Genomic DNA, 27,183 nt, shown 5'->3' with positions numbered 1-27,183 from the left:
CTGGTCAAGGACCCAGCCTCAGGGCCTTCTGCTGACACCCCACAGCCACTGTCCTAGAAAGGAGTTTCCTGGCAGCATCTGTGCCCAGTGCCTGCCCCTCCTTGAAGAACGCTGCCATGTTCCACTTGTGCTGTCATCCCCCACTGGAAGACATAATTACCACCAGCTCTCGAGCTGCCCATCCAGAGCCAAGAAATAACATGCCCTGTGATGTGTCCTATCTACCGAGTGACCCAGGGGAGGCCAGGCCCATGCCAGTCCCCACTCTCCCGCTGCATCAGCCTCCTGTAGCAGAAATCACAGCTCTTCCTGCCAGCAAGGGCGAGAGGCTCCCTCTCTACTGAACTGAGTGTTCTGAGCTGCAGTGTGATCAGACCCTTTACCATCGCAGCCCGCAGCAGAGCAGGGCCTCGTGTGAGAGCAAACCAGGTGCCAAGAGCTGGAACAATCTGTGCTCGTCTGCTGAGTCCCACATGGAATCAAGCCCAGAAAGTATTTTTTTTTTTAACCACGGTATTCTGAAAACAATTTTTATCCCAGCCGGATCTGAGCCTAAATGTTTTCTAAAAGGACTGAGTCAGAACAAAGTATTTATCAGGACAAAACAGATACATGTTGGACATCCACAGTGTATCAGGTGCCTTCGTGTTCATTTTCTTACTTAATCCGCTCAAATCCCTGCAAGAGAGGCCTTCTTAGCCCCATTTTACAGAAGAGAAAACTGAGAATTAGGAAGGTAAGAAACTTACTCAGGCCACATAGGTTGTAAATGACAAAGTCAAGATTTAAATTGCCAATGTCTGATGTTGGATATGGCACAAATTTAGTTTGTAAAGGTCGCCCCCCATCGCTCACCACCAGGCATTTTTTGCCTTTAATTCCCAAGAATCTGACATCAGCAGCGACTTTTTCAGCGGCTGAATGAACAGGGACCCAAGGATTTACTTTGCTGTCACACACATTTTTATGCCCTAGATCAGTATTTTAGAAATGGCGAGATTCCCATACCTCCTGGTCCCCCAACTGTTTGAGAAAAATCAAGCTGGTTTTGATACATGATTCTTTCAAAGGCTAGACTATGCATTTGGGGTTCAGCAGATTGGGGTAATTCCTTCTGATCTGGGGACCAGGATTTCTCTTACGTCTCTGGACACACTCTCCATCATGTGGGAGTACTTGCAGGACAGGGGCTGTGATTGAACTGTTCACCACTGTAACTCCAGTGCTGAGCACAACCCAGCACGCCACTCAACAATCCACCCAACAAGATGTGGGTGGATTTTAAAATCTTTTAGCCCTAGCCAGTTTGGCTCAGTGGTTAGAAAGTCAGTCTGTGGACTAAAAGGTCCTTCGTTTGATTCCGGCCAAGGACATCCGGTCGGTTGCAAGCTCAACCCCAGGCTGTGGGAGGCAAACAATAGATGTGCCTCCCTCACATTGATGTTTCTTTCTCTTTCTCTCCCTCCCTCTCCCTTCCACTCTCTCTGAAAAACAATGAAAAAATATCCTCGGGTGAGAATTAAAATAAATAATTAATTTAATTAAATGGTCTTTTGGCCCCAAAGACTCAAAATTGGATCCAAAACACAAGTCTTCAACCAGTTATAGCTCATATCCCTTGTGTTTCTGTGGAAGCAGTTGTAAGATTTCTATTTACCTCTTGGAAGACAAGCGCCTACTGCCCATTCATTCTGATCACAGTCAGCCCATAACAAAACCATGTCCAATGCACCAACCCCACACCAGATCCCGTGCAGGCTACTCCTCTGAGTTCCAAACCACAGAAAAGGGGCTGCTATACTCAGGAAATGTGCAAACACCCTTTCCTGGAGCAGCTGCTCTGGGGATCCTGGAGATGGAGAACTAGAATGATACCTCCTGGGCTGGCTGAGCTGAAATAGCTTTCACTGCAGTATAATGAATCCTGCAGGTATTAGGAGAACCCAGGTAGCAGCCACAGCAGCCAACTGCTATTATACAGGTTTCTCCCTATTATCTGCAGGCAAACCCAGCCAGCACCAAAGGGAGATGAGGAAAACCCTGCAGGTACATGGGGGCCAGACTGAACCTCAGTTTAACGGAGGGGTTAGAGCAGGAGCCTAGGAGGCTTACACAGTGACGACCGCACCTGCTTGAGAATGTGACTACAGGGGAGGAGGGTGTGAAATGAGTACGAGAGAAGCCAGAGGTGTCTGGTCACTCTGAGAAACAGCTCTGAGCCACAGCAACCATCTCCAGAGCCCAGGTGGAAAGCCCTCTGTAGATGAGACGACAAAGCTAAGCCCATTGCCAAAACTCTCCCCCAAGTTGCTGAACTTTCTAAATGTGTGACAGGCTGGGTGTGATCAAGGGGAAGCCAGCCAGCCAGTCAGCCAGCCCTAGGAGAGGTGCCTCCTCCCAGCTGCAGTGCACTTGGCATCCAAGCACTTCCTCTGCTTTACATGTTACAGGGAATTCCCAGGACGCCACCTGCCCTGCACGCCTGGATCCCAAGTCTCTTGATCAAGCCAGCCCCACACAGCCTCTCGAAAAAAGAAAAGAGCTGCTTGGAGGGAAACTACACACTCAGGAAAATTCACCTTGGCTCCAAGTGTGGGTCACTATTCAGCAAAAAGCATTTTGCACCTTATTTTAGGGCAGCTTGAGAGTTTGGGGAGGAAAAAGGCATCTGAACTCTGGTCCTGGGCACCCAGATCAAGCAGAGGCCACAGGAAAATCTTGGGGAGACAGAGCCCAGCCTCGATTCCAGCCTGTACTTTGGAGCTATTTAGGGAAACAGATGTGACTCAAATCATTGTTACAAGGATTATTACAGTGTGACCTTGACCAAGACACAAATTTGTTTGGACCTTACTTATCTCATCTGTAAGATGGGACCATATTGGCATTACACTGAACCACGTAAACCTCTTAGTTTTCATATGGCTCAATATAATGCCTACCTCTATGAGATAATCAGCTTGAAACCTGGCATAGAAAGGACCTAAGAAATGTTCATTTTCACCTTTGACCTCCAACCTGTGTACCACACTGTGACCCTCAGCACAAGGTGACAATAATGACCCGTGTTTCCTGAGACAGGTGACTTCAGTGCAATCTCACTTGAGGGTGTAGGTGGTGAAATAACTGAGGTGTGTGTGTAGGGGGCAGAGAGGGGGTACTGGTCTATGTCTGAGGTTCCATAATTAGAAACTGGGGTTCAGTCTGTGGTCAGAGGGTCCTTTTTCTGTGAAAAGTGTACTGTTCTTCAATGAAAATCAGATATGGCACTTGGTATTTCTACCTTTACATCAGGCAGACCACCTAGATGTCTCCTCCCTGGAGCAACCACTTCTCCCCTCACAAGCCCACATCCTGCAAACCTTTCAGGACCACGCCTTGGCCAGTTTGCATTCAGATCCAAATATCCACGCCCCTTCACAGAACTCTAAATCCCAGTGGACTTGGCTGAGGAAGGATACAACCTCTCGCCCCCTAGTCCAGCGCCCCCTCCTTCTATTTGCTGGAGAACTTATTGAACCAAAGGCAACCCACTGACCAAAGTTCTCTAAACCAGTCCTGGGATCGCACGGTCCTAGATACTCCTGCCCACCCCTCCCCCTCATCCCTCAGACCAGGGCATCCATCATCTCACCACTTCCTGGACCACCCAACCACACCTCTCTCCTTCGCTGAGCCTCCAAACCCAGGCATGTGTGCACATATGTTCGCATATGTGTGCGCATATTCATATGTGTGTGTGCCTGTCTCCCTGCCCAGGGCAGGGGAAATGGGTCTCATAAAAAAAATCTAAAAAGCACTTCGCATGTGCTTTGTCCAGCACGCCTTATTCCCCCATTGCCTTATTTTCCCATGGCACACACAGACACTGGAACTGGGATATTTTATAGTTAATGTATTGTCCTTCCCCTCACTAGAACATCAGTTCCATGAGGGCAGGGACTTTTCTCCGTTTTGTTTGCTGCTGCAACTCTGGCATCTAGCATGTGGCCTGGCACAAAGTAGATGACACTGGGTAAATAGTTTTGTGAACAAATGAATTCCTTTTACTGCCCAGCCAGGCGTGGCTCAGCGGTTGAGCATCGACCTGGGATCCAGGCGATCGGGGTTTGATTCCTGGTCAGGGCACACACCCGGGGTTGCAGGCTCGATCAATGACTCTCTCATCATTGATGTTTCTCTCTCTCTCCCCCTCTCCTTTCCTCTCTCTGAAATCAATAAAGATGTATTTTTAAAAATTAAAAAAAAAAAGTTCCTTTTACAGGCACCTTGTAACTAACCTCTGGGAGTTACTATCATTTAATAGGTGAGGAAACTGAGGCTCAGAGAGGTTAGGAGGTTCGCCCAGGGCCCTCAGCTAACAAGCGGCAAAGCTGGAACCTGAACCCAGGGCCTCTGCATGGAGAGCACATGCTCCTCCCACTCCCTTATGTGGGTCCCAGACCCAGCACAGAGCTGCTAGATGCAGACAGCTGACTTGCTGATAACCATCTCTTGTAATCCCAGAAGACGTGGGTCGGGACTTGTTAGCTCAGGCCCTACTCATTTGGGAGCAGGATCCGGGCCCCCAAATGTAGCCTTAAGCCTTATGCACATGACCCAACCTTGTGCACCTCACCCCTGGGGGGGTGGGGAGACAGATCTAAGAATCCTGCTTCAGGGATGTCCCTGGGAGGCCAGGACTGGTGGCCTGTGCCTGAGCTGAGCAGTCGTACCCCACAGAGGCAGAGGAAGGCCCTGGAGCTTACCATGGACTCGCTGATGAGAAGCAGCAGGAGGGCTTCCTCAATGTTGTCCTTTGGGCAATAGAGGCTGAAAGACAAAAAAGGCAATGTGGCTCCAGCACAGCCTCACGCAGCACTGCTGGCCCACCACGCCTGCCACACTGGCCCTTCTGTCCCGGAGTCAGCACCAGCCCTGTAAGGTGACCCTCTCCTGCATAATTCACGGGCACTGGATACCACCTGCAGCTCTGTATCATGCCCCAGAGTTATGGATGTGAAATGCTGTTGTGGGCGGCTGCGCTGGAAGTACTGCAAATGCTCCTGGGGAAGAAATGGTTCTTCCAGTGCCCAGCGCTGTGCAAAGAGGCTGGGGCAGGAGCTCTGCTGGGTGGTCACAGACCCCACCTTCAATTATTGGCACAAACAAGAGAGATGGGATATTAAGTAAGACACTTAGGAAGGCAGGTACCCCCCAAATAATTTGTGTGGCCTTGGGATGCCCTATGGGAATTTCCTGCCAGCCCCCATTCAAGACTTGTCTCATCTAGTCTACTTGGCTCCTGCTGACACTGAAGAGCTTGCCTGACAGGGAGCTGGGTGTCAGCTAGAGTGCATGGGGCAGAGAGGGGTGACCAGCGGGGACCAAACCCGGGGTGTGGCGTGAGACTGGCATGGGCCAGCAGGGCCAGCAGAGCTTACTTGTCTCCTTCATAGAGGTGAGGTTTCCGCAGGGCTTGCATGATGAAGGAATTCTCCTCTTTACTCATGAACTCGGGTAGAGGCTGGGACAGGGGGCTCCAGTAGCACTCCTCACTCAGGGAGTGCAGCAGGACCCCAGCCAGGTGCTTGGCCGCCATCTGACAGAGAGGGAGGGGTAAGGCCCAGGCACAGGTCAGCTCTCTCCTGATGTGGCCAGAATGCCCTTCACCCACCTCCCAACCAAATCTACCTGTCTTGCAAAATGCTTCCCCTCCAGGAGGCCCACCATTCCACTCCGAGGAGCGCCCTCCAGCACTGAGGCTACCCATCTTTTCTGCTGGCCTTTGGTGGCTCCTACTTAACCTTTTAACCTTTCTCCTCTCCTGGACAAGAGTGCAGTTCTCCCTTCTCCTGATGCTGCGGGGCCTAGCACAGCTGAGTACTCACAGGCCCCTGCAGAGCATAAAGCCGTGGGCACAGGCAGCTAAGCTCTCTCTACCAAACACCTTTCTGATATCTGACCAAAAACTCTAGAGTGAAGAGCTGCTCCGGCTCTGATTCGGGCTGAATCAAAGCCTGGGAAGGTGGGGCTGAAGTGGGACAGCAAAGTAGAGTCAAGGTTATTTACTAAGATCACAAATCCCTAAGAATTAGCACACCACCTTTCTGGGGTATGGTGGCCGTAGGCTTCAACTCTGATCTGAGGCGAGGGGCCATCTGCAGTGCTGTGATGAAAAGGCTGCTGAGGGTGCTTCCTAGGCTTAGCAGGAAAGTGCTGAGGCTGATTTACAATGTGTGCCATGAGCACAAATGGGGAGAGGAGAAGTATGCACGTGACATATTGCCATCCCTGACTCAGGGGCTGCCACTAGGACTTCCGCTGTCTCCCAGTGAACTTGACCCCTGAGTAAACTGGCTACAGCCAGCACCCAGCACCCAGCCCTGGGGCCTCCTCCATGTTACCACTTTGAAGTTCTGGGTTGCTTTGGTCTCCACAGTTCGTAGGACCTCCCGGAGCTCTCTCATGCCTTTCACGACATTCCTAGTTGGGAAGACAGCAGAGCAGGGTCAGTACCAGCCTAGTTCCCCCAAGGACACCTCATCAAGCCTGTAAACACTAGGAACCAGACTGAGTTTTATTTGAAAACATTCAGTAATTGGAACGGAAGGTCAGAGTTGTAACACCAAGACCCTAGAGGGCCAGGACATCACCCATCAAAGAACAGGGGGATCCTTCTCTCCAGAACCCCCGAAACAGCCTTGCATTTTGCACCCAGAAGGGGACCAAGGTCAAGTGTTTCAAACAAGATGTTATTTTGGCCCAAGAGCCTTGGGCTGGTGTCAGACTTTCTGACTTGAGTTGGTCTCAACTCCTCTACCTTTACTCTCTGCATCTGGCCAACACTAGAACCCATCCTCACCTTAGTCCCTTCCACCAGGGCCCAGACTGGCCTGCATCACCCCAGGCCTGCATAACCAACCTGGCCAGCCTCACCCCTTCCAGTCAACCCTGTTCCTTAAAATAATCTTCAAGCTTTTTAAAGTGTGACTCATAGTAAAAAATACATTTGAGTTTACAACCCTGGATATATACACACTTCCCTTACATACAATTGAACCAAGTTTCTTGACATTACCTACCTCTACGACATGTAATCCACTCTGATATTTCTATTTTATGTCTCCTCTTACTCCCCTTTTCAAAAAATGTTGGCCGAGGCCCACTAAATAGATCTTGCAACCCACTAATGGGTTGTGGCCTGCAGTTTAAAAAACTGCTTCCCACCGTCCCTCAAGGGGTCTACTTGACATGCACAAGTCATCTTATTCCTCCCCAGGTTGGCTCTTTTGTTGGCACCCTCAGTGCTTAGAGTCCAGTTTAGACCTTCAGCTGTTGGGTCTGCCCCTTGCCTCTCTCTTCCCATCTCATCTCCCACCACTCAAGTCCTTTCTGCATGACCGCCCAGTTCCCTATGTCACAGGCTCCTCACACTACCTTACACAGCTTTTCCTGTATTTATCCTTAAAAAACCCTTTCTAGCCCAGCCGGGCGTGGCTCAGCAGTTGAGCATTGACCTAGGATCCAGGAGATCACAGTTCAATTCCCCCCCGTTGGGGCATGTGTCCGGGTTGCGGGCTCGATCCCCAATCTGGGGTGTGCAGGAGGCAGCTGATCAATGACTCTCTCTTTATTGATGTTTCTCTCTCTCTCTCTCTCTCTCTCTCCCCCTTCCTCTCTCTGAAATCAATGAAGATATATTTAAAAAAAACAAAAACAAAACGCTTTCCAGTATCACTTCCTTCTTGCAGCCTTCCCAGGTCCCTAGCCATGCTGTGACACTTGCACCCTGTTGATTCCTTTTCAGAAGCAAGCATGCCATTTTTCGGTCATTTTCTGTTTACAGGCTGATCTCTCATGCCCTGAGGACTCCTGTCTTGTTCCAGAAGCTCAGCCTTAGCACAGTCCCTGGCCCACAGCAAGTGCTCAACCAAAGTCTGAGGACTACTCTTCTCATTTGTTCAAGGGATTCCCTGGATCACAGCACACAGGGAAAGCAGAGGCTGATAGGCCAGCAAATAAAGATCAGCCCTGCTGAGCATGGCTCAGTGGTTGAGCATCGACCTAGGATCCAGGAGATGTTGGTTCGATTCCGGGTCAGGGCACATGCCCGGGTTATGGGCTTGATCCCCAGTTGGGGGCATGCAGGAGGCAACCAATCAATTACTCTCTCATCATTGATGTTTCTCTCTCTCTCTCTCTCCCTCTCCCTTCCTCTCTCTGGAATCAATATATATTTTTTAAAAAAAGATCAACACTAGCTGGTCCGGCTCAGTGTTAGAGTGTCGGTCTGCACACTGAAGGGTCTCAGGTTCGATTCCAGCCAAGTGCACATACCTCCGTTGCAGCCCCAGTCTGGGAGTGTGCAGGAGGCAACCAACCAATCGATGTGTCTCTCTCACGTAGATGTCTCTCTTTATCTCTCTCTCCCTTCCACTCTATCTGGAAAGCAATGGAAAAAATATCCTCGGGTGAGGAAAAGAAAAGAAAAGAGAAAAGATCAGAGGGTGAAAAGCCAAAGGGGGCAGTCAAGAAAACCACATTGGCCCCTCCTGCAATCTTTAAGCATGGACCAGATTCCAGGGGGCTTCGAGGCCTGGAGCCATAAAAGGTCAGGTTTGTAGATCAAGTCCCTCCCTGCCTTCGGGGGCCTCTGGTTTCACTTAAACAAGTTCCAAATACGAAAACTACCAACATTATAAACACAGGCCCTTGTTTGTAAGGTTAGGAATAGAGACAAAGAGAATAGAGACAAAGACCTGTGGGATGGAGTCTGACTCACAGTGACCTTCTCTAGCCTACTCACTACTTCTGAAGAACAAGGGGGGGAAAGCAGGACAGGGCACCACAGCGTCCTTAGAAACAATTCAAGTATGGACACTGCTACTGGTGGCCAAGTGGCCCAGGGATGCACAGTCACCTTGGTGGGCTGTGCATGGTCTCCTCCTCTACAAAGTCAGGCCTTTAGTTTGGATCAGCATCTCCCAGACTTGTGTTATCTGCATACCACATTTACAATTTTTGCTACGAGCTACATACCATCAGAGTTATTATTCATGTAACACTTTTCTTTATATCTTCTTTTTTACTTCAGTAGATATCGTATCTTAATCAAAAATACCCAAAATCATGGATTTGGTGTGCTAGTTCTTTTTTGGCTAACAAACAGAAATACAGAAGTACTTTTAAAAATTTTGTGTATCACTTAAAACCACCTTGTGTATTGCTAGAGTTATTCATCCCATACTTCGAGAAACAAAAAGTTAGACCATAGGTTCTCAAAGTGTGGTCCCTGAACCAGCAGCATCAGCATCCTAGAAACTTATTAGAAAATCGAATTCTGAGACACACCCCTCCCCTCGACTCCAGCCCAGCAATTTGGGTTTTATCAAATCTCCAGAGGGTTCCAATGGACACTCAAGTTTGAGAACCATTGGTTTAGATGATCCCCAGTGTCTTCCAGTTCTCCTATGCTACAAAGCCAGGTTCCAGAAAGCACAACCAGATGCAAAAAATCAGCTTTCAAGCCAGATCCTAGATCTGTAATCTTGGGAAGGAAGACAGCCTCTCTGAGTCCTAGTCTCCCCATCAAGGGAGATTCTTCACTTGCTCATAGTGCTGTCTGGAAGATGATGCATGAGAAGCCCCAAGCACACCCAGGCATGTGGTAGAGGGTCACTAAATATTAGTTATTTTCCTTCTCCCTTGTAATTTGGGTCTTAAAGATCTTAGTACTTTAACTTAATTTGCCACATTGTTTTGCATGCATGTTTGGGAGCTGATGAGTAGGGGGAGGAAACAAGTTTGCCTGAGATCCTCCAGTTTTGTGTCCATCTTACTTACTCCACCATTCCCCACCCCCACAGGGGACTTAAGAACAGAATTCCCTAGTTGACAAACCACACCCAGAGACAGGCTGGGAGCCCCCACGAGTCCAATAGGAAGAATCTGCAACAGAGGCCTTCGGTGCCACTGAGACCTCTGCCTTAGGAAAGAACCAGAGCTGGACAGCAGGCTACCACCAGGAGAGAAAAAACAGACACAGACTGAATGAGCTCCCAGAAGAGAGGAAATGGCTGGCTCTGGGAACTCAAGTCTGCTGGAGAGCTCTTCCCTGGCCAAATGGCCATAGGCTGAGTTGGGGCTGGATCCTGGGACCTGTGGGTGATTTTCCACTCTGTGGGCTACCTGCCAACCTCCTCCCTGGCAGCATGGTCCAGGCTGCTACCAGGAGGCCAGAGCCAAAAGAAACTGAGGCCCCCCTCTTCCCACTCCAGGGCAAGGACTGTCCTCTCTTGGCCTTTAGTCCCTACATCATCAGCACTGAAGAGTGCTCTCAGGCCTGCAGCACCGGCATTACCTGGGGGCTTGAGAGAAATGCAGACCCTCAAAGGCCCTACTTCTCCCAACACACACACAATTAAGAAATTGGAGCTGCATTTTAACAAGATCCTTTATTTTTAAAGATCACGCATTTTTACCATTTTCAAATCTATAAGGAATTTTGGTATCAAAATAAGCTCCCAGGAATTCTTTAGCTAAGGAAATAATCACCCTCAAGCATCTTTTGGAGAAATCTCAAATTTTATTAAATGCACATAGAGAAAAACCAACACACTGATTCCAGTGACCAGGGCTGCACAGGGATTCTGGCTCTCAGGCTGATCTGTTCTGAGGTGCTGGGAATGCCCCTCAGCTCACCCCTCTGGAAACCAGCCAGGGAGTTTCTCCCACCAGGCTGAGCAATCCTGCCCCCAAAGTCTAAAGCTGCCTGCACCAGGTGGAGCTGGGGCTTTTCTGAGCCTCGTGAGAGGCCAGCTTGAAAGATCCCTTTGTTCTGGTCTCTCACGCTGACCTTTCTGAGCAAAGCTGCCACTTTTAACAATATCCAAACAGGGTCTCAAACAAACCCTGGTCCAGAAATAGGCTGCACGTGGAGAAGCCTCAGGAAGCCACTGATTCCAACTCAAGTAAAGCCAAGCTGGCCAGGAGCAGAAAGAGATGTATGTGCAGGGAGGGGTCAAGGAAAACAGCTCGAGGCCTCCAGGTGGGATGTGCAGGGAGGTGGCAAGCTCCGCAGGTGCCCTGTCAGCAGCAGGCAGCAGTGCAGATTTTTCAAAGTGCTCCATCTCATTCAGTGTTTGCAGCTTTTGAGGAGGTTGAGAAGGCAGGCTTTGTTATCCCAGCACAATGCTTGGCACATAGAAGGCACTCAAGAAATAACCCCAATCCCCTAAGAGGAACATTAAAGCCTGGAAGATACCTACCTTTCCAGGCTATCACTTACCCAAGGGGAGAGGCAGGCTTACCATAGACACCAAGAGGTCCAGCTTCTACTGCCTTTTAACTAAAAAGACCCCTGAGAAAGACACCTGTTTTTCAGCCTGGCAAGGTTACACTTTCCTTTCCTAGCCACCGGAACTCCAGAACTCAGCTAACAAAATCTTTCCAAAGTGCCTACAGCATACCAAGAGCCTGGTCATCAGCCCTGTTCTCAACAGGCATCCAACAAATACTGGTGGAATGAACTAAGAGACTGAATGAGTATCACATTCACAGCCCTGCATGGAAGGAGCTCAGTCTGTTAAATTAGCCACACTCTAGATGTATTCAGAGCTTACCAAACTTTTGCATACAGTAGGTGCTCCATAAAAAACACTTCAGTGGTTTAGTTGGATTTGAAACAGAATAAGAAATGGCATGGAATTTATGGCTGAATGGAGCCTAGACAGATGCTAGTGCATATGACGCTGACCAGAAGTTCCAGTCTCAGGGCTGGCACTAGAAACTGTATATGAGAAGTTTCCAGTCAAAGACGCAGAAGAGCACAGTTATTTGGCAGATCCCGACAGCAAGAGGGTTGAATCAGGAGGCAAGGTCAGGTGAAGTTCAAAGGTTATAAAGCTGTTCACTCTTGTCATTGACCCACACTATCAGTTTTAAAAACTAAAACTCTCCTCTTCAACCCCAGCCTCAGAAAAAGGCTATAACACTGTTCTTGTGGGGCACTGAAAAGATCCAGGCAAGGGGCTCTTTCCTTTCTAGTGAGGTAGGGGATCGGGGGGGTGGGGGGGGGTGGCAGTGGGTCCTAACAATAAATAAAGGCTGCGCATTAAAAGAGGCTGGAAGAGAATGTTCTCCCCAGTGGGACTCAGAGGTCTCCCTGTGCCCCAAAGTGTGAGAGACCACCAAGAGTTTCTCCTGGGCTTCTCCGTTGAGTGATTCTGGCCTGTAAATTCCCCCTTAGAGCAATCTGCCTCCTGCCCTTCCCCAGCACTGCTGATATTGGGTGGCTGCTGAGACTAAGACAAAATGACTGCTGACTGAACACAACCCTCACGGGGTCACACCAAATAGCAAGCTGGATTTTCTAAGGTGTCTCCCCACAGCGATCTGCAACCCTGCCTTAGCTGCTTCTCGACTCAGCACCTAGTTGGCAAGGTGAATCATGTGTGTGCATGGGCGCGCACACACACACACACACACACACACACACAGCAGAAGGGGAGAGTGCTTTCATAAGGCTGAACAACCTGCCAAGCTCCTGGGAACTCCCTTAGAAAACACACACACTCCCTTCTCTATTGTTTGGTTTTGGTACAATGAGCACATACTGCTTTAGTAATTAAAAAAAATTTTTTTAAAGAACATGCACAAGACATATAGCCAACACACTTGACCTAAACTCACTCCCAGCCCTGAGCCAGGAACAGGCTCTGCAGGGCAGGGCAGAAGAAGAGCAAAAAACCTCCCCAGAGAGAAATGCCCCTTGCCCACTCCAGGGAAAACAGCTAACTTGGTTCACATTTTTATTCTTGGGAGATGCCCAGGGACTTGGTCCTAGTGGTCAAGGCCATGGAGGGAGGGACAGTCAGCTTCCGGGGCACTGCATTGTACCAGTTCCCCTGCTGCCTCACCCCTGGAGCTGCTTCCTGCGAAGGAGAATCAAGCCACCCTCACAGCCAGGGCCCTGGGCCCAGCTACAACTGTCTCCCCAAGAACATGCCAGAAAGGTGCCCCCTCCTGGCAGCTGCCATCCTCAGAACTGCCTGGGGTGACGCTCCAACTAGAGTCCACGGCTGCCCTCTGGTGGCCACGAGGCGACTCGAGCGCCAGGAGTCTCCGGCGGCTGCCCTGTGGGAGGGGCGTCCCAATTCATGACTGTCCTTTCAAGCCAGCACTTATAGTTCCAGGTCAATTAGAAACCCTGTCACCAGTCACAGAACAAGGGGCAGGAGTCATCTGGGGGAATTAACTGCTGGAACAATAGGGCAAGGCCCCTGGAAAAAATTAATGTCCGTCGGATACACTGAATGAGTAACTGGGTAGTGGCTGCAGACTTAGCCAGCGTGATGGAGGCCCAGGCTTCATCAAAGCTCAGGATAAAAGCAGCACTGTCTGGAGCTCAAGCAAACATCACCCACTCTGAAGAATGGAGAACACCACACCCTCTAAGTTATATGTCAAACCCTCAACTGGAGGGACGCTCCTGGATCCTGGGGGCAGGCACTGCTTGTGGCTCTCTGGTCCCTGGGGGGCAAAGCACTCAATTCTCAGCAGAGGCTCTTCTGGCCCCTCTGGAGGCTGGGTCCACCCCAGGTCCGGCCGGGAATGAACTCAGGCTCTCAGATTCCCACTCAGAAGCAGGTCCCACCATCTCTCCCTGTTCCTTAGGCCCTAAGGAGCCTCTTCTAATACCCAAGCAGCACCTTAGCTCCTGGCTCTATTCCACCTGGCCCCCGAGGAAGAACTGTGTCCTCAGAGTCCACCCTGTCCCAGCAACACCCCCACCTCGCTGCCTTTTCTTCCCTAGCACGGAGCACAGTCTGACTGACTACTTTTGGCTCCTTCGCTGTGGGCTTCCACTGGGATATAAGCTCCATAGGAGGGCACCTCGTCCTGTTCCTGGCTCCAACCCAGTGAATCAGGCGGGGTGCCTAGCACACAGTGGGCTCTTGTCTGGGCTTTCTTACCTTAGCCCCATTCCCCCTCCTGGGCCGTGACCCCTCTGAACACTCCAAGAGCCCAGCAAGTGGGGGTGAATGTAACCAGCAGGAAATGGCGCTGGAGCCCTTTAAAGGGCTTTTCAGAGCTGCCCTGGAGAAAACTCAGTGTCCGGTATCTGGGTTCTAATCTCCCACTAACCTTCTGCTTCTCACACCTTAGTCTGTGACAGTGGTTCTCAACTGGGGGCAATTTTGCCCCTCCCCACCCCTACTTCAGGACATTTGTCAATGTCTGGAGACATTTTTGGTTGTTATACTTTGGGGTGAGGGAGCTACCGGTATCTAAAGGGTAGAGGCCAGTGATGCCCCTAAAACCTTCAATGGACAGGACAGGTGCCCACAGACCCAGTTTAGCGCCAGATTTGCTGGCAATGCTACCTGTTAACCCTGTGACTTCACCTCTCCTTTCTTCAGTAAAATGGGGATATTATTAATCCCCATTTCAAAGCATTCTGCCTGGCATGAAGTAAGTACTAAACAAATAATTAGCTACTTTTAAGAAGGTGTGAAGAAATTAATTAAAGCCCAGCTGGGCACACAGGGCTGTGACCTCTGCTTTACAGATCTGTTGCATTTTGGGGCCACCTCTGAGCTGGATGTGGCCCCAGGAAACTAACAGAGGGACTGAGTTGTTGCCATGTGTCCTGGGGACTGCTGCTCACATTCAAACTTTCAAATGTTTGGGCTGTTTGCTTGGAAAGAAATGATTCAATTTCCATTCCTCTTTATTTGGGAGGCGCCAGAGGGCGGGAGGGAGAGCGGGGAGAAGTCAGTATCCTAGTTTTAAGGACTTAAGTTTGTGCTTCAGGAGGAAAAGAGTTTGAAGGGAGGGGAGCAGAGTAACAGGAACAGAAAAGTAACTGAAATGACTTGGGATTTCCTGGAGGGTGATGGTTAGTTAATGCCTCTGCCCACTGCTGGCAACACGCACACCCACGCTCAGCTTGAGCGTGCAGAACGCAGAAGATAGGGGAAGAAACAGGCCCACTCTGAAGAGGGTGTGGGACCAGCTAAAGAGAGAGGAGCCACTCCCTCTGGGAATGACGACTCAGGTCCCAGAGAGGCAACGAGAGTCCCTGGAATCAGCCCAGAGACTGGAACCATCACCAGAGTCCTCCTGTCCTTCTCCCACGACCCTCCCCCCCGGCTGCCCAGGCTGCCCTTCCACACCCCAAATTGGAAAGGGCATGGGATTCCAGGCCACTCAGATCTGAAATTGAAATCCCAGTGGGTGAGGCTGGGCAAGGTACTCAACCTCCTTGAGCCTTTGTCCCCTCGCAAGTGGAGTGGGGTCACACGACCTTGTACAAAGCATGCCATCCAGTCTGGCATATAGCAGGTGCTTGGAACCTGTTGGTCTTCTCCTTCCTTCCCTCCTGGTCGTCCTTGACATTCACCTTAACCTCATCACACTTGCAGAAAATACAACGTGGGGAAGGGAAGCAGGCAGCTCTGAGGGGTGGAGATTGGGGAACTCAGCGGAGAGGGAGTTAACAGCAATGCCTCCTGTTCTCAAGGTATCTTTTCATTCCTTCCTTCTTCTTGGACCCTCACACCCCAGGATGCAGGACACACAGAAGCCCCCTGTTAGAGGGGAGGAAGCAGCGCTGGACGGTAGAGAGGAACTTGCTCAGGGTCACTGAGTGGCCTCCATCTCCAGGTCCTGTCCTGATGTCCTCTAGATGGTGAGGGCACCCACCAAACTCTTCCAACCAGAAGCTAGGACCACACCTACCAAGCCTGAGCACACTCAGGGGAACAAATGTCAGGCTGTGAGCAGCAGGGTTTCTGCTGTTGGCAGGGTAGCCTAGTGGTTAAGAGTGTCAGACGGGCCCTGTACACATAGTCCTGGCCCTGCCCATGACAGTCATTTATGTTCTGTGCCTCAGTTTCCCACGTGTAGAATGGGGATGCTAACAACAGCACCCACCTCAAAGGGCTGTTGGGAGAACTAAATATACATGCAAGCAAAGCATTAACAAGCACCTGGCACAAATTCAGCACTTAATAAGTGCCATGTATTAGTATAATGAATATTTGCTAAATGAATGAATGAGGGGACAGAACACTGAAATTAGAACTGTCCCCTCCCCACAAAATCTACTCCACAGGGCTCCCACGCAGGAGGACAAGGGCACCTCTTCTATAGGAGGCCTCGGGAGAGAGGGCTTCTTAACCACAGAGCAGGTGTCAGTCAGCAAACTCTTTTCTAAAAGGGGCCAGGAAGTAAACATTTTAGGCTTCACCTTACCAGGTCTCAATTTCAACTGCTCAGCTCTGTGTGTGAGACAATATGTAAATAATGGGTGTGGCTATGTTCCAATAAAAGTTTATTTGCAAAAACAGGCTGCCGAAGTTCAGCAGCCCCTTCTTCCGAATCTCTGCAGGTAGGGGCTGAGAGTGGCATCTCTTCTTGTCCCCCATTTATCCCTGACCTGCAATTGCCCACTGGCGATTCCCCAGGGAAGAGGGCAGAGCTGGAGCAATGGCAGTCTCCAGTTAGACAGGCAGCCAGGCATAGCTGCCTGGGCAGTAAAAACAGGAACCAGCCCTCTGGGCCACTGTCTCACTGAAACTAAAGCTCAGCAATGAAAAAAGGACAAGAAAAGCAGATGGAGCTGGGGGAGAACCAGCGTGCTCCCCAATATCCTTGTGATGCCCCCCAAGACCCACCCCAGGGGCCACAGGGTGATGTGAGGAGCTCAGGGCTGTAGGGCCACCAACCCTTGGGGGGGAGCTACCACTGCTCTCTGGGCCTCCTGGTGCACAAGTCCCAAATGGGGACACCACCGCCTCCCTGGGGACACCACCGCCTCCCTGGCCTAGCACTTGAGAAATTTTTTTAGAAAGAAAAAGAAAAGCAAAAGGTGTAAAGTTCAAGCATGCTATCATGCCAAGAACCACCTATTCAAAAAACATTTAATTAAAAGAATGAATAAAGGTAAATTTAACAAAATAAAACATACCAAAAATAAAATATGGGCTTCAAAGGGCTCTAGCCAGTCAGAGCAAAGCTCTGTGATCCTGACCTTTGTTTCCTCACCTGTGAGCACATGGAGCCCTCCCTTGCCCAGGATGTCCTCATAGCCCCAGACTAGTGTCTGTAGAGTGCAGAAATGATGCCAAGGAGGGAGCTGATAGGGCACAAAATCTCGGCTGCAGAGAGGTGCAGGAACCCCAGCTCCCACCAGTGAGTCCCTGGGCTGGTGGCAGCATTCCAGGCAGGTAGGACTGACCCTTGCAGAGCTGCCAAAGAGCCACAGTTGCCTGCAGCATGTCCTCCTGATTCTGTAGCTTCTCCCTCCCTCACCATCACCACCCACACACCCCATGAAGCACCCCTTTGGTCCCAGCACCCATACCACTATCCCATCCCACCCAGGGAAGCATCCACTGCGCTCTTCATACAGGGAGGACACAAAAGACTGAGGAGGGCGTGTGGCACCACAGTTCTTGGGTCTGAGGCAGGCGAGCATTCCCAGGGCCCTCCAGTCAACACACAGGAGAACAACCTCTTCTGCCACCTCATCAGCAGAGACAGTGGCCACACTTGCCCTCACATCTCACTGCCCCTTGGAAGCTGGAATGAGCAAGAATCAACTTCCCCATTTCATTTTTGGGGAGACTGAGGCTCAAGGAAACAAAATGACTTTACCCAACACCTGATGTGACAGTGAACAATACAGGCAGGCACCAGCTGCCCAGCTCACAGTCCTTCGCGCTCGTCCTTCTAAAGAGACCCAGCTCTCCCCCGAAGCATGTGCAGGTTTTATTGCTCCTGAAGCTTGGCCCTTCACCCCAAGAGCGCCTCTGAGCAGCTCAGTCTGACAAAATGCGAACACTGATCCCCTCCAGAGCGCGTGCACACAGAGAGGAGGGAGGCCAGACTAACTGCCAGCAACGCCAGGAGCACCCAGCCCAGAGAAACACTTCACAGTCCCACTTGGCGGCCGGCGACCTACCCCTTCTTCAGGTTTGTCACGTAAGCGCTCTGGAGGGCAGCTTCCAGGAAGTAGGTGAGCTCATAGTCAACGGGGTGGGAGCCTTTCAGGTGCCGCGATGTGGTGTTATTAGTGATCTGGAAAGGGAACACAGAGAAAGCCACTGTCTCAGAGTTCTTAGGGTCAGTCTAAGCCCAGATGTCCCTATGGCCACCCCAAGTCCCCAACCACCCCATGGAAACGGGATGCAATTCTCAGACCAAATCCAACCTAACTTGCTTTAATTCACAATATGTCTATAGCACTCTCTCCCCATCCAAATGACAGATACCACAACAGCCCTACAAAGCTGGTTTTGTCTGTGTTTTATAGACGAGGTAACTGAGGCTCAGAAAGTACCTAAAGTCACAAAGCTGGCATGTGCCCTGACCTCAAACTCAAGTCTGGCCAGCTACAGATTCCAGGCTTTCTCTACTATGTATTGGTTCATTCATTCATTTAACGAACACCTGAGTGCCTACCATATGCCAGGCACCACGCTGTCCCTGTCGTACAATCATGAAACATCAAAATAGCCCAAGGGCAGCTTTTCCCCAGAAAAGCTGAGAAACAGTTGCATTAACTGAGTTGTCCCTATTAACTGAGCTCTAAGTCTCTCAGCTTTAAGAGGGCCACCCAGTCCCACCAAGACTGGCCTGCCTTTGCGAAGCCATGTCCCTTCTCTGATCCAAGAAAAAAAATCAATGAGTCAGCCACCTTATTTTTCAGAAATCAGAGTAGATTTAAGAGATGTTCTCCATTCCTCAGAGGTTGGAGCTGGGTCTTTGGAGGAACACACAGCATTTCCGAGAATGCACAGGGTTCTCTGGCTTGCCTTCCCTCAACCCAAGATAACCAGCTATCAGGGCCAATTGGCCTGCCCACCGCCACCAGGCACTGATTCCAGGCCTGGGCACCACTATAGCTCATCACCTCAATCCCCTTTTAAAAGCTCAAAGCCTAGGCTTCTGGCTGAATGGAAGACTTTATCTTTTTCATGAAAGTTTCCTCCAAACCCCACACAATTCAAATGTGATGTGAAGAGCACCTAAAACATTGCTGGTAGCAGTGATCCACGTGGCTCTCCCCGTGGACCTCTGCCAGGGAATGCACTTGAGTCCTGTCTTTGCTGAGGGCCTAATCACTGCTTCTTTCCTCCTGAAGTCCAATCGAGGAGAGGGACTCTAGGGCAGTGAATCCCAATAGGGGGGTGACTTTGCCCTCTAGGGACATTTGGCAGTATCTGAGACATTTTTGGTTGTCACAACCCAAAAGGGCTGCTGGTATTCAGTGGGTATATGTCAGGGATGCTGCAAAACATTTTATAAAACACAGCCCCACAACCAAGAATTATCTGGCACCAAATGTCAGGAGTGCTGAGGTTGAGCTGGCCTGGCCCAAGGAGGACTCCTCAAAAAAGCCCCATCACAAAAATAGGTGCTGGGTTAACATTTGACATTTGCCAAAGTAAGTGAGTGAGGTTCAAATGTCTGCTGGGCTTGAAGTCCCTCAGCTCATAACCACCTCCTCCTGCGGGACACCGGTCCTTATCTACTCTGCCCTCGCACCTGCCGTCTAACAGCTACTAAACATCCACTAGTAGAGAAAATGCCTAAGCACCACCCCAAATTCTCCCCACAAGTGACCAGAGCCACACTCTCAGGGTCCCAGTCCTGCTGATGGCACATATTAACCGTCTGAACTCTGAGAAGCTATTTAATTCCTCTTCAGCCCATATTTTCTCACTTGTAAATGGGGACGAGTACAGCACCTACTCCGCCCAGCCCACAGTGTGGGCGTTAGATTAGAGAAGGACTGGAAAGAACTCAGTGCCTGACACAGAAACGGGGACTCAGTGACTGCTAGCAGTATCTCTGCTCAATATGCCTGCTTGTGCTCATCCACAATAAACCAAAAGCCCCCCAGAAGGGGGAAACTAGGGTAACATCACAATACGCTGCTAATACCTAGAATGGCCGCCCCATACAGGCCTCCCTAAGGGGGAGCAGGGGCATGAGAACTTCTAGGCCTCACCTGCGAAACAGGGGTGAATCGAATACCTACTGCACAGCTGTCCTGAGGAGTAAACAAGCGAACGGATAGAAACAGGGCTGTCACATTCGGCCCTACAAGCTGAGCTCACCGAGGTGGTTCCTGGCCGCTCAAAGACAATGTGGACTCTCTAATTATTAAAACGATTTCCTGGCAGTAAAGAGTCTCAATCTAACAGAATCTGTCTACTATGAGTTTTCCTAATGAGGTAGCATGTTTTTGGAGGGGTGCAGGGCGTCTTTTCCTAATTTGCACAAGAACGACCGGCCTATGGGCTAAGTGGGCTAAGTCAGGCTCTCACCAGAGGTGGTGGTGAGCACAGTGTAACCCCAGCTCACCTTCTCCAGTTCCTGCAGGAAGACCTGAGCGATCCAGGAGGCCCTCTCGAAGCAGGTGATCACTTCCTCCTCCCTCTCAGTCAGGCGGTGGCGGGAAGCGATGGAGTTGGGAAGGCGTTCCAGGGAGAGGCCTGCAGGAGGAGAGCACCTCACACCTGCCCTGCTCAGGCCCCCCCGACGCCAGGTCCTTCCCGCGGGGCCCGGGTGGGCTCAGCCGAGGAGACCTACGCTCTGGAGCAGCCAGCGGGATGCGGAGGTCCGGGGGAGGGGGCTAAGCAATGGTGGGATTAGCAGCAGCTGGGGTCAAGCGGCGGGCAGACAGCAGGCACCCATGCCCCACATGGGGAACCACACTGTGACACCCCCACGTCCAATCCTGCCTATGCTTCCAGACCAACCTCCTTAGAAATCCATTCCCGATCCTCCTTCCTGTTGCTAGAAGAAAACGTCCACCCCCCAGGCACTCACCAGCTCTGCACTGCAGGGTGATTGTGCCCAGCTCTTCTCTCCCCAAGTAGCTAAAAGCTCCATGTGGACAAAATGTGATTCTTTGTAGACCTCCACAACCCCTAGCACACAGCAGAGGCTCGAGTTACACAGCATTTTACGTGCGCCTCTCCCGTGGAACCAGTTTCTATCTTGCCTAAGTGATCTGCACTCAGGTCTTATCTGCCTAGAGTGGATGGACATCTGCTATTTTTGCCTCCGCATTCCCATTTTTTCTTTCTTTTTTTAATCCTCCCCCAAGGACATGCTGAGAAAGAGAAAGAGAGAATAGCAATGATCTGTTGCCTTCTGTATGTGCCCTGACCAGGGGATTGAACCCAAAATCCAGGTATGTGCTCTGACTGGGAATTGAACCAGCAACCTTTCGGTGCACAGGACGATGCTCCAACCAACTGAGCCACTCCGGCTGGGCACTTCCCATTCTTTCAACAACAGCACCTCACTTCCCTTTGAGCAACCCTCCCACCGTCTCAGCCTGTGTGGTTCAAAGGTGATGACCGCACTCCACCTCAGGGGCAGCACATGAGCCAGGCTGACCCACCATCAGGACCACCAGTGGCCAAGGAGGAGCACACGGCCTAGTATGAGCCAAGAAAGAACCAATCCTGGAAATGTTACTCTTTCCACTGGGCTTGGTAAGCTGGTAAGCGGTCAGCCTGAAAATGTCAGGGAAAGCCTGCCTTCAAATGCAGCTACACAGTGTGAATGCAGTTAATACGACTGAACTGTATACATTACAGTGGTTAAGATGGTAAATAGACAGAGAGGAAGGAGGAGGGGAGGGGACATTTGAAATGTTAAGGGCTTGGTTATCAGTTGGATGTTGGGGGTATAGGGCAGGAGACAGTTGAGGATTCTGTCCTTATAGTTCCTTGGTAGTTCATCTTGAGAACCCAGTACATGCCAAGTACTGTGTGGAGCATTGATCTCGGACTTCCAGCCTCCAGAACTGTGAGACATAAATGTCTGTGGTATATAAGCCATCCAGTCTGTGGTACTTTGTTATAGCAGCCTGCACTGTCTAATGTACCATAACTGCCACATCCACACCAACCTCCCGCGCCCAACTGCTGACCCTGCTCAAGTTGCTCCTGCTGCCTAGAATGTACCACCTCACCCCGTCCACCCAAAATTACCTCTCCCCTTCTACCCCACTGACACTCCTCTACAATGCCCCTCCCAACATACCCTGGTATAACCAACCGTTCCCTTCTTGGGCCCCGGTCTGTATTTTACATATATCTGCCCCACCATTTCTTAGACTTATTTGTTCACGCATTTGCCCAGCCAGACTGTAGGCTCCTTAAAGGCATCAACCTCACCGCATTCACCTTTCCACAAGCTGGCACACAGTAGGCAGTCAGCAAGCACTGGCTGGCTGCAGAAACAGCAAGTCTGATCACGTCTGACAAAGTACAAAGTGCTCTGCCAGTGCAAGGTGAGGAGTTACGATTGTTTTCTTGGCTATGTCCCAACTCTTACGGATTCAGTGACCTTGCCCTCTGCCAGGCTGGGTTGTGAACAGGTCCGAAGGTCGAGGTGCCTCGGCCTAGGGGGAGGCAGGCACAGAATGTGAAGGCCCTTGCTCAACGCAAAAACTGTTACCCGAGTCCCTGAGTGTCAACCTGCTTCCTGCCAAATGACTCACAACCTTTCAGCTCCTCACTGGAGAGGACTAAAGGGGGAGGAGAAACAGAGGGAGCACTGGAGGAGGCGCAGAAAGAAGGCAGGAGAAGGCGGGCCCCACTGCTCACTGCTGGCTGGCCCAGCCCCTGATCCTCAGTCACGCGGCCTGTCTGCCCTGCAGGAAGGTGGGACAAACATACAAGCTGTTCAGGGACCTAGACAGGGAGGCCAACTGCAGGTGGCAGGAGGACACCACCAATTCCAGAAGGCAGCGTGGATCTGTTTTAACACAGCCACCCTGTCCCCCTACCCTGAAATGTGCTGTTGACTGGGTCTCCTCCTGCCCCACCTCTGGGTCCAGAACTGTTTCTTTTGCTCCCAGCAGAAGCCTCTCCACCACGCTTCTCTGAGAATTCTGAATCTCACCCTCTCCTTCACTGCTCACAGCACAACCACCTCCTCTCTGAAACCTTCTTAAGCCTCCCAACCTCGGACCACCAGAGTGTTTTAGCTGCATCTCCTTTGACCTACTTTGTCACCACCCTCTCTGCCCATTTCTGATCTTTGCACCCAGTGAGAGCAGGGCCCGGCTAAGGGTGAGTGGATGGGTGCATGGATGAATGAACATACTCTCATGCTGAGTGCAGAGCCCAGTGGGTTTCTCTCTCTCCATTTAAAAAAATAGTTCTTGCAGAATTCATCAACAAGTTGTATGCTTATACAACAGAATACTACTCAGAAATAAACAAAAGGACAAACTCCTGATATACTTACAACATAGATGAATCTCTCAGAAATTATATTGTGCAGACAGAGCCAGATATCAAAAAGTATATGCTGTATTATTTTAGTTGAATAATATTCAAAAGAGGGCAAAATTAACTTACATTAATAGAAATCAACCAATCACTGCCTGGGGTGGGGAGAGGATCAATTGGGAAAGGCCGGAGGGAACTTCCTGGGGTGATGAAATTGCCTTTGCTTTTACTGGGGTTTTGGTTACATGGGCGTTTGCATTTGTCCAACTGATCAAATTATACACTTAATATCTGTTCACCTTACTGTATGACAATTTATCTAAAAATATGGATATGATGCCTTTTCTAAGGAAGAAGTTGTGATTCTGGAGAACTAAAAGATGAAAGCAGAGGGGCTGCAATCACCGAGGTGGTCTTCTGTGAAATAGTTTCCAACATGCATAAAACAAAAACCTTCCTGCAGCTGGGAATGGCTTTTCCTAATCAGGGTCACAGTCCCGTCACCCAGTTCTGCCCACAAAAAGGGGCTTCTTTACCTTCTATTTGCTCTCTGATTCATATGAAGGTCCATTTTCCTGCCCACAAACAGGAAATGTGCTGAAGACTCCAACTATTGGGTTCCCCTTCACCCTCTGCCCTTGAGTATTTCTGCTCAAGTGGCCAGAATCCAGATCCAGACGGAGATGGGCTGCTCCTGAGCCGGGCCCTCAGAGGATCCCAGTGGTTTTAACAAAGCCTTGTCAATCAGGCAGGAAGCCAGGGCTACCAGGATGGGCCAGGCACTACCTCACAATTTCTGCTGCCTTTCTGTGAAAACACCCAGCTCTACAAGTCAAGGGAGGGCTCCTTTCAAGAGGAGGGCTTGCTTTTTTCATTAACTTTCGGTTTGGATGAAAGCTGATCCTGGTACATACAGCCCAGGGCTCAACACCCATCCTGCTGCCAGCCTCTCCAGTCTGGGATGACTCATCACATCCCAGACAGCTGCCCTTCCAAGAAGCTCCACCCTGGGAGCCCTGGGCCCTGGATGCAGAGGTGGAGAGCACAACGCTTCCTCTGCAATGGAACTTTCCATACGGGTGGACCTCCTCCCTGTCGCCTACCCAGCTGATCCAAGAGCACAGGGCACCCACAGAGGGCTGAGCCAAGAGTTTGTGAATCCCGGGGTGGGGTGGGGTGGGGGAGGAAGAAATGCAAGTCAGTGCTTCAGCCCTTAGGGAGGAAGCCTCAAGGCAGGTAGGGAAGAACCCCCATAAATCAAACACAAAAGTGGACAACTGTGGGAATGGTTTAGCTGCTGTGGAAAACAGCTTGGCCGTTCCTCAAAAATTTAAAAATAGAATTACCATATGACCCAGCAACTCCACTTGTGGGTATATATACCCAAAAGAATTGAAAGGAAGGTCTAGAGAGATATTCATAGCAGTATTATTCATAACAGCCAAAAGGTAGAAGCAAACCAAGTGTCCATCGGTGGATGAATGGGTGAACAAAATGTGGTACGTGCATACACGGAATATTCTTCAGCCTTAAAAAAGGAAATCCTGCCATATGTGACAACATGGACGAACCTTAAGTACATTATGCTATATGAAATAAGCCAGTCACAAAAAGACAAATACTGTATGATTCCACTTTCTATGAGATACTACAGTAGTCAAATTCATAGAGACAGAAAGCACAGCAGCAGTTGCCAGGTGTTTGGGGCAGGGGGGATTAGGGGCTTATTTAATAGGTATGGAGTTTCAGTTTTGCAAGATGAACAGTTCTGGAGATTGGCTGCATAATGTGAATGTACTTAATACTACTGAACTGTAAGCTTAAAAATGGTTAATATGATAAGTTTTATGTTATGTGTATTTTACCACAATTCTAAAAAATGTTTTTAATGGTTAAGATGCTAAATTTATGTTCAGTATATTATATCAATGGAAAATTTTTTTAAAAAGTAGGCAATTTGACTCCTGCTATCAAAGTCTCCGAAAAATATATATACTTTGATCCGGTTACTCTACTTTTTGGAGTTTATGTTTAAAAAAATTAATGATGTATGCAAAAATTTAGGTTCAAAGATACCCACTGCAGAACTGTCCGTAATGGCAAAAAATGAGATTTAACCTATAGGTCCAATAACAGGGAACAAGTTTGCTAAACTATAATAGATCCTTACCATAAAATTCTTGCTATGAAGCCACTTTAAGCAGTGATGTAGATGTGTACTAGAAACTGGTCCATAAAAATATTAACTTTAAAAAATATAATTGTATAAACTTACTTTTGTTTTAAAAAAACAACAACAACACACATAAAAACTTATAGGAAAAAAACTGGAAGGATATACCTCAAAATATTTACAGAGGTCGAAGTTTCCTCAAACACAAAATGAGATTACATATTAGCAATACCTACCTCATAAGGTGGCCGTGAAAATTAAATTAGATGCTATTATAAAGAGCAGAACGTTTGCTCTCAGAAAACGTTGGCAAGTGATGCTCACAATGACCTCTCAGGGAGGCGTTTAGCTCTTCCCTAGAACGACACATGAACAATCTAATTCAGGGAGAAGAGATTCCTTCCAACACCACTCAGCTAAAAGTGGCAGAGTCCAGACTAGGTTCAGGTCATCTGGCTTCAATTCTGTCTGTTCTCTCAGCCCAGACTCCAGGTATCCTTCCTTACCCTTAGGTTACTCAGGGGTTCCCAAATCTCAGGCTTCTGGCCAGCCCCTGCATATCTAATGGTTGAGTTAGTTATAGCCGTCTATCCTAGTGTTGAAGCTGGTTTCTCAAAAGCCCTGCCCACACTCTACATCCCAACCGACTACTCTCTGGGGTGGCCCCCCACAACGGAGGAAAGGGCTGCCAGCAGAAGGTGAGGGGAGAACACACCAACTTCCTCCCTTCCAACCCCATGGTGTCCCTCCTGGGATCCTGTTTACCATGTTGCCCTGTTTTGTATCCTGCAGCCCAGGAAGGCACTCAACGAAGACTTGGTGTGCACACAATTAATACACCTGCCTCCTTCCAAGATGCCCCGACATCAGCCTGCTCATGCCTCTCCATTCAGTCCAGAGCCAGGGCCGCAGAACCAAAAGTGCTGACCTGCTTCCCCGTGAGGCAAACCACCCACGCCCCTTTGAGAAGGAAACCAAAATAGACAGCTAATTCCTTCCATACCAGGACTAAAAAAAAAACACAGGACCAAATCTGTCACCATAACCTGTCCTAAGCATGGCTGGTGTTCTTTTATTTTTAAAAGTTTTAATAAGCCACAAAATCCCAGGTAAGAGCAGAATAGCTGGGGATGCACTGACTGAAAGATAACTGAAAAAGAGAAACAGCAGATCTTGAGGGGCGAGAAGAGAACTTGCAGATCATAATTCTCACAGCTGCTTAGTGTTTTTTACATTTTTACTTTCTACGGCACCTTCACAATTTAGCATCTCACTGCACTATTTTGGGTGAATGGGCCATTTTTCTCCATAGCCAAGCCAACCGTTTAGTGCTCAGCCAGCAGGCAAGCCTGCCCAGAGCATGGACTGTGGCCTCCCTGCGCAGGGCTGTGAGCGAGGGGAAAAGGGGTTGGCTAGGCGGAAACACAGGGCACATTAGTTTTCAAAGGGTTCACACCTCATTTGTGGGGCCACAGCGAGCCCCAAGCTACACTCAGGGCAGGGCGTCATTCCCTACATCACTACCACACTAAGTTAGCTCCAGAAATGGAAGCGACACAAGAAGGCTTGAGGAGAGAAAGAAGCCTTTCGTCACAGAACAGGCCTCTGAGAGGTGGACAATGGCACTGCGGCTTTGGGGGGATGAACTAGGAAAGGTCTGAGATGTCAAAAGTGCAGGACCTGAAGCATCCTGCGTGTCCATCAAAGCTGGGAATGCCCCTTAGGGCTCAGACGAGCAGAAAAGAGGGCAGCATGTAACCC

General features: G+C 49.8%; 1 protein-coding gene across 1 annotated transcript in view; it reads right to left on the bottom strand.

Moving 5' to 3' along the window:
- The window catches only part of TTC7A (tetratricopeptide repeat domain 7A), a 106,657-nt gene that overhangs the window by 61,574 nt on the left and 17,900 nt on the right, over positions 1–27,183 (bottom strand). The window contains exons 4-8 of the mRNA XM_016216977.2: positions 20,359–20,489; positions 17,951–18,066; positions 6,387–6,465; positions 5,424–5,581; positions 4,749–4,812 (exon numbers count right to left, since the gene is read on the bottom strand). Of these exons, the coding sequence (XP_016072463.2) occupies positions 4,749–4,812; positions 5,424–5,581; positions 6,387–6,465; positions 17,951–18,066; positions 20,359–20,489 (548 nt within the window). The remainder of the gene's footprint in view (positions 1–4,748; positions 4,813–5,423; positions 5,582–6,386; positions 6,466–17,950; positions 18,067–20,358; positions 20,490–27,183) is intronic.

This window comes from Miniopterus natalensis, chromosome 13, assembly GCF_054644295.1.
Source record: "Miniopterus natalensis isolate mMinNat1 chromosome 13, mMinNat1.hap1, whole genome shotgun sequence".
NCBI lineage: Eukaryota > Metazoa > Chordata > Mammalia > Chiroptera > Miniopteridae > Miniopterus > Miniopterus natalensis.
This window is presented reverse-complemented; position numbering and strand designations above follow the sequence as displayed.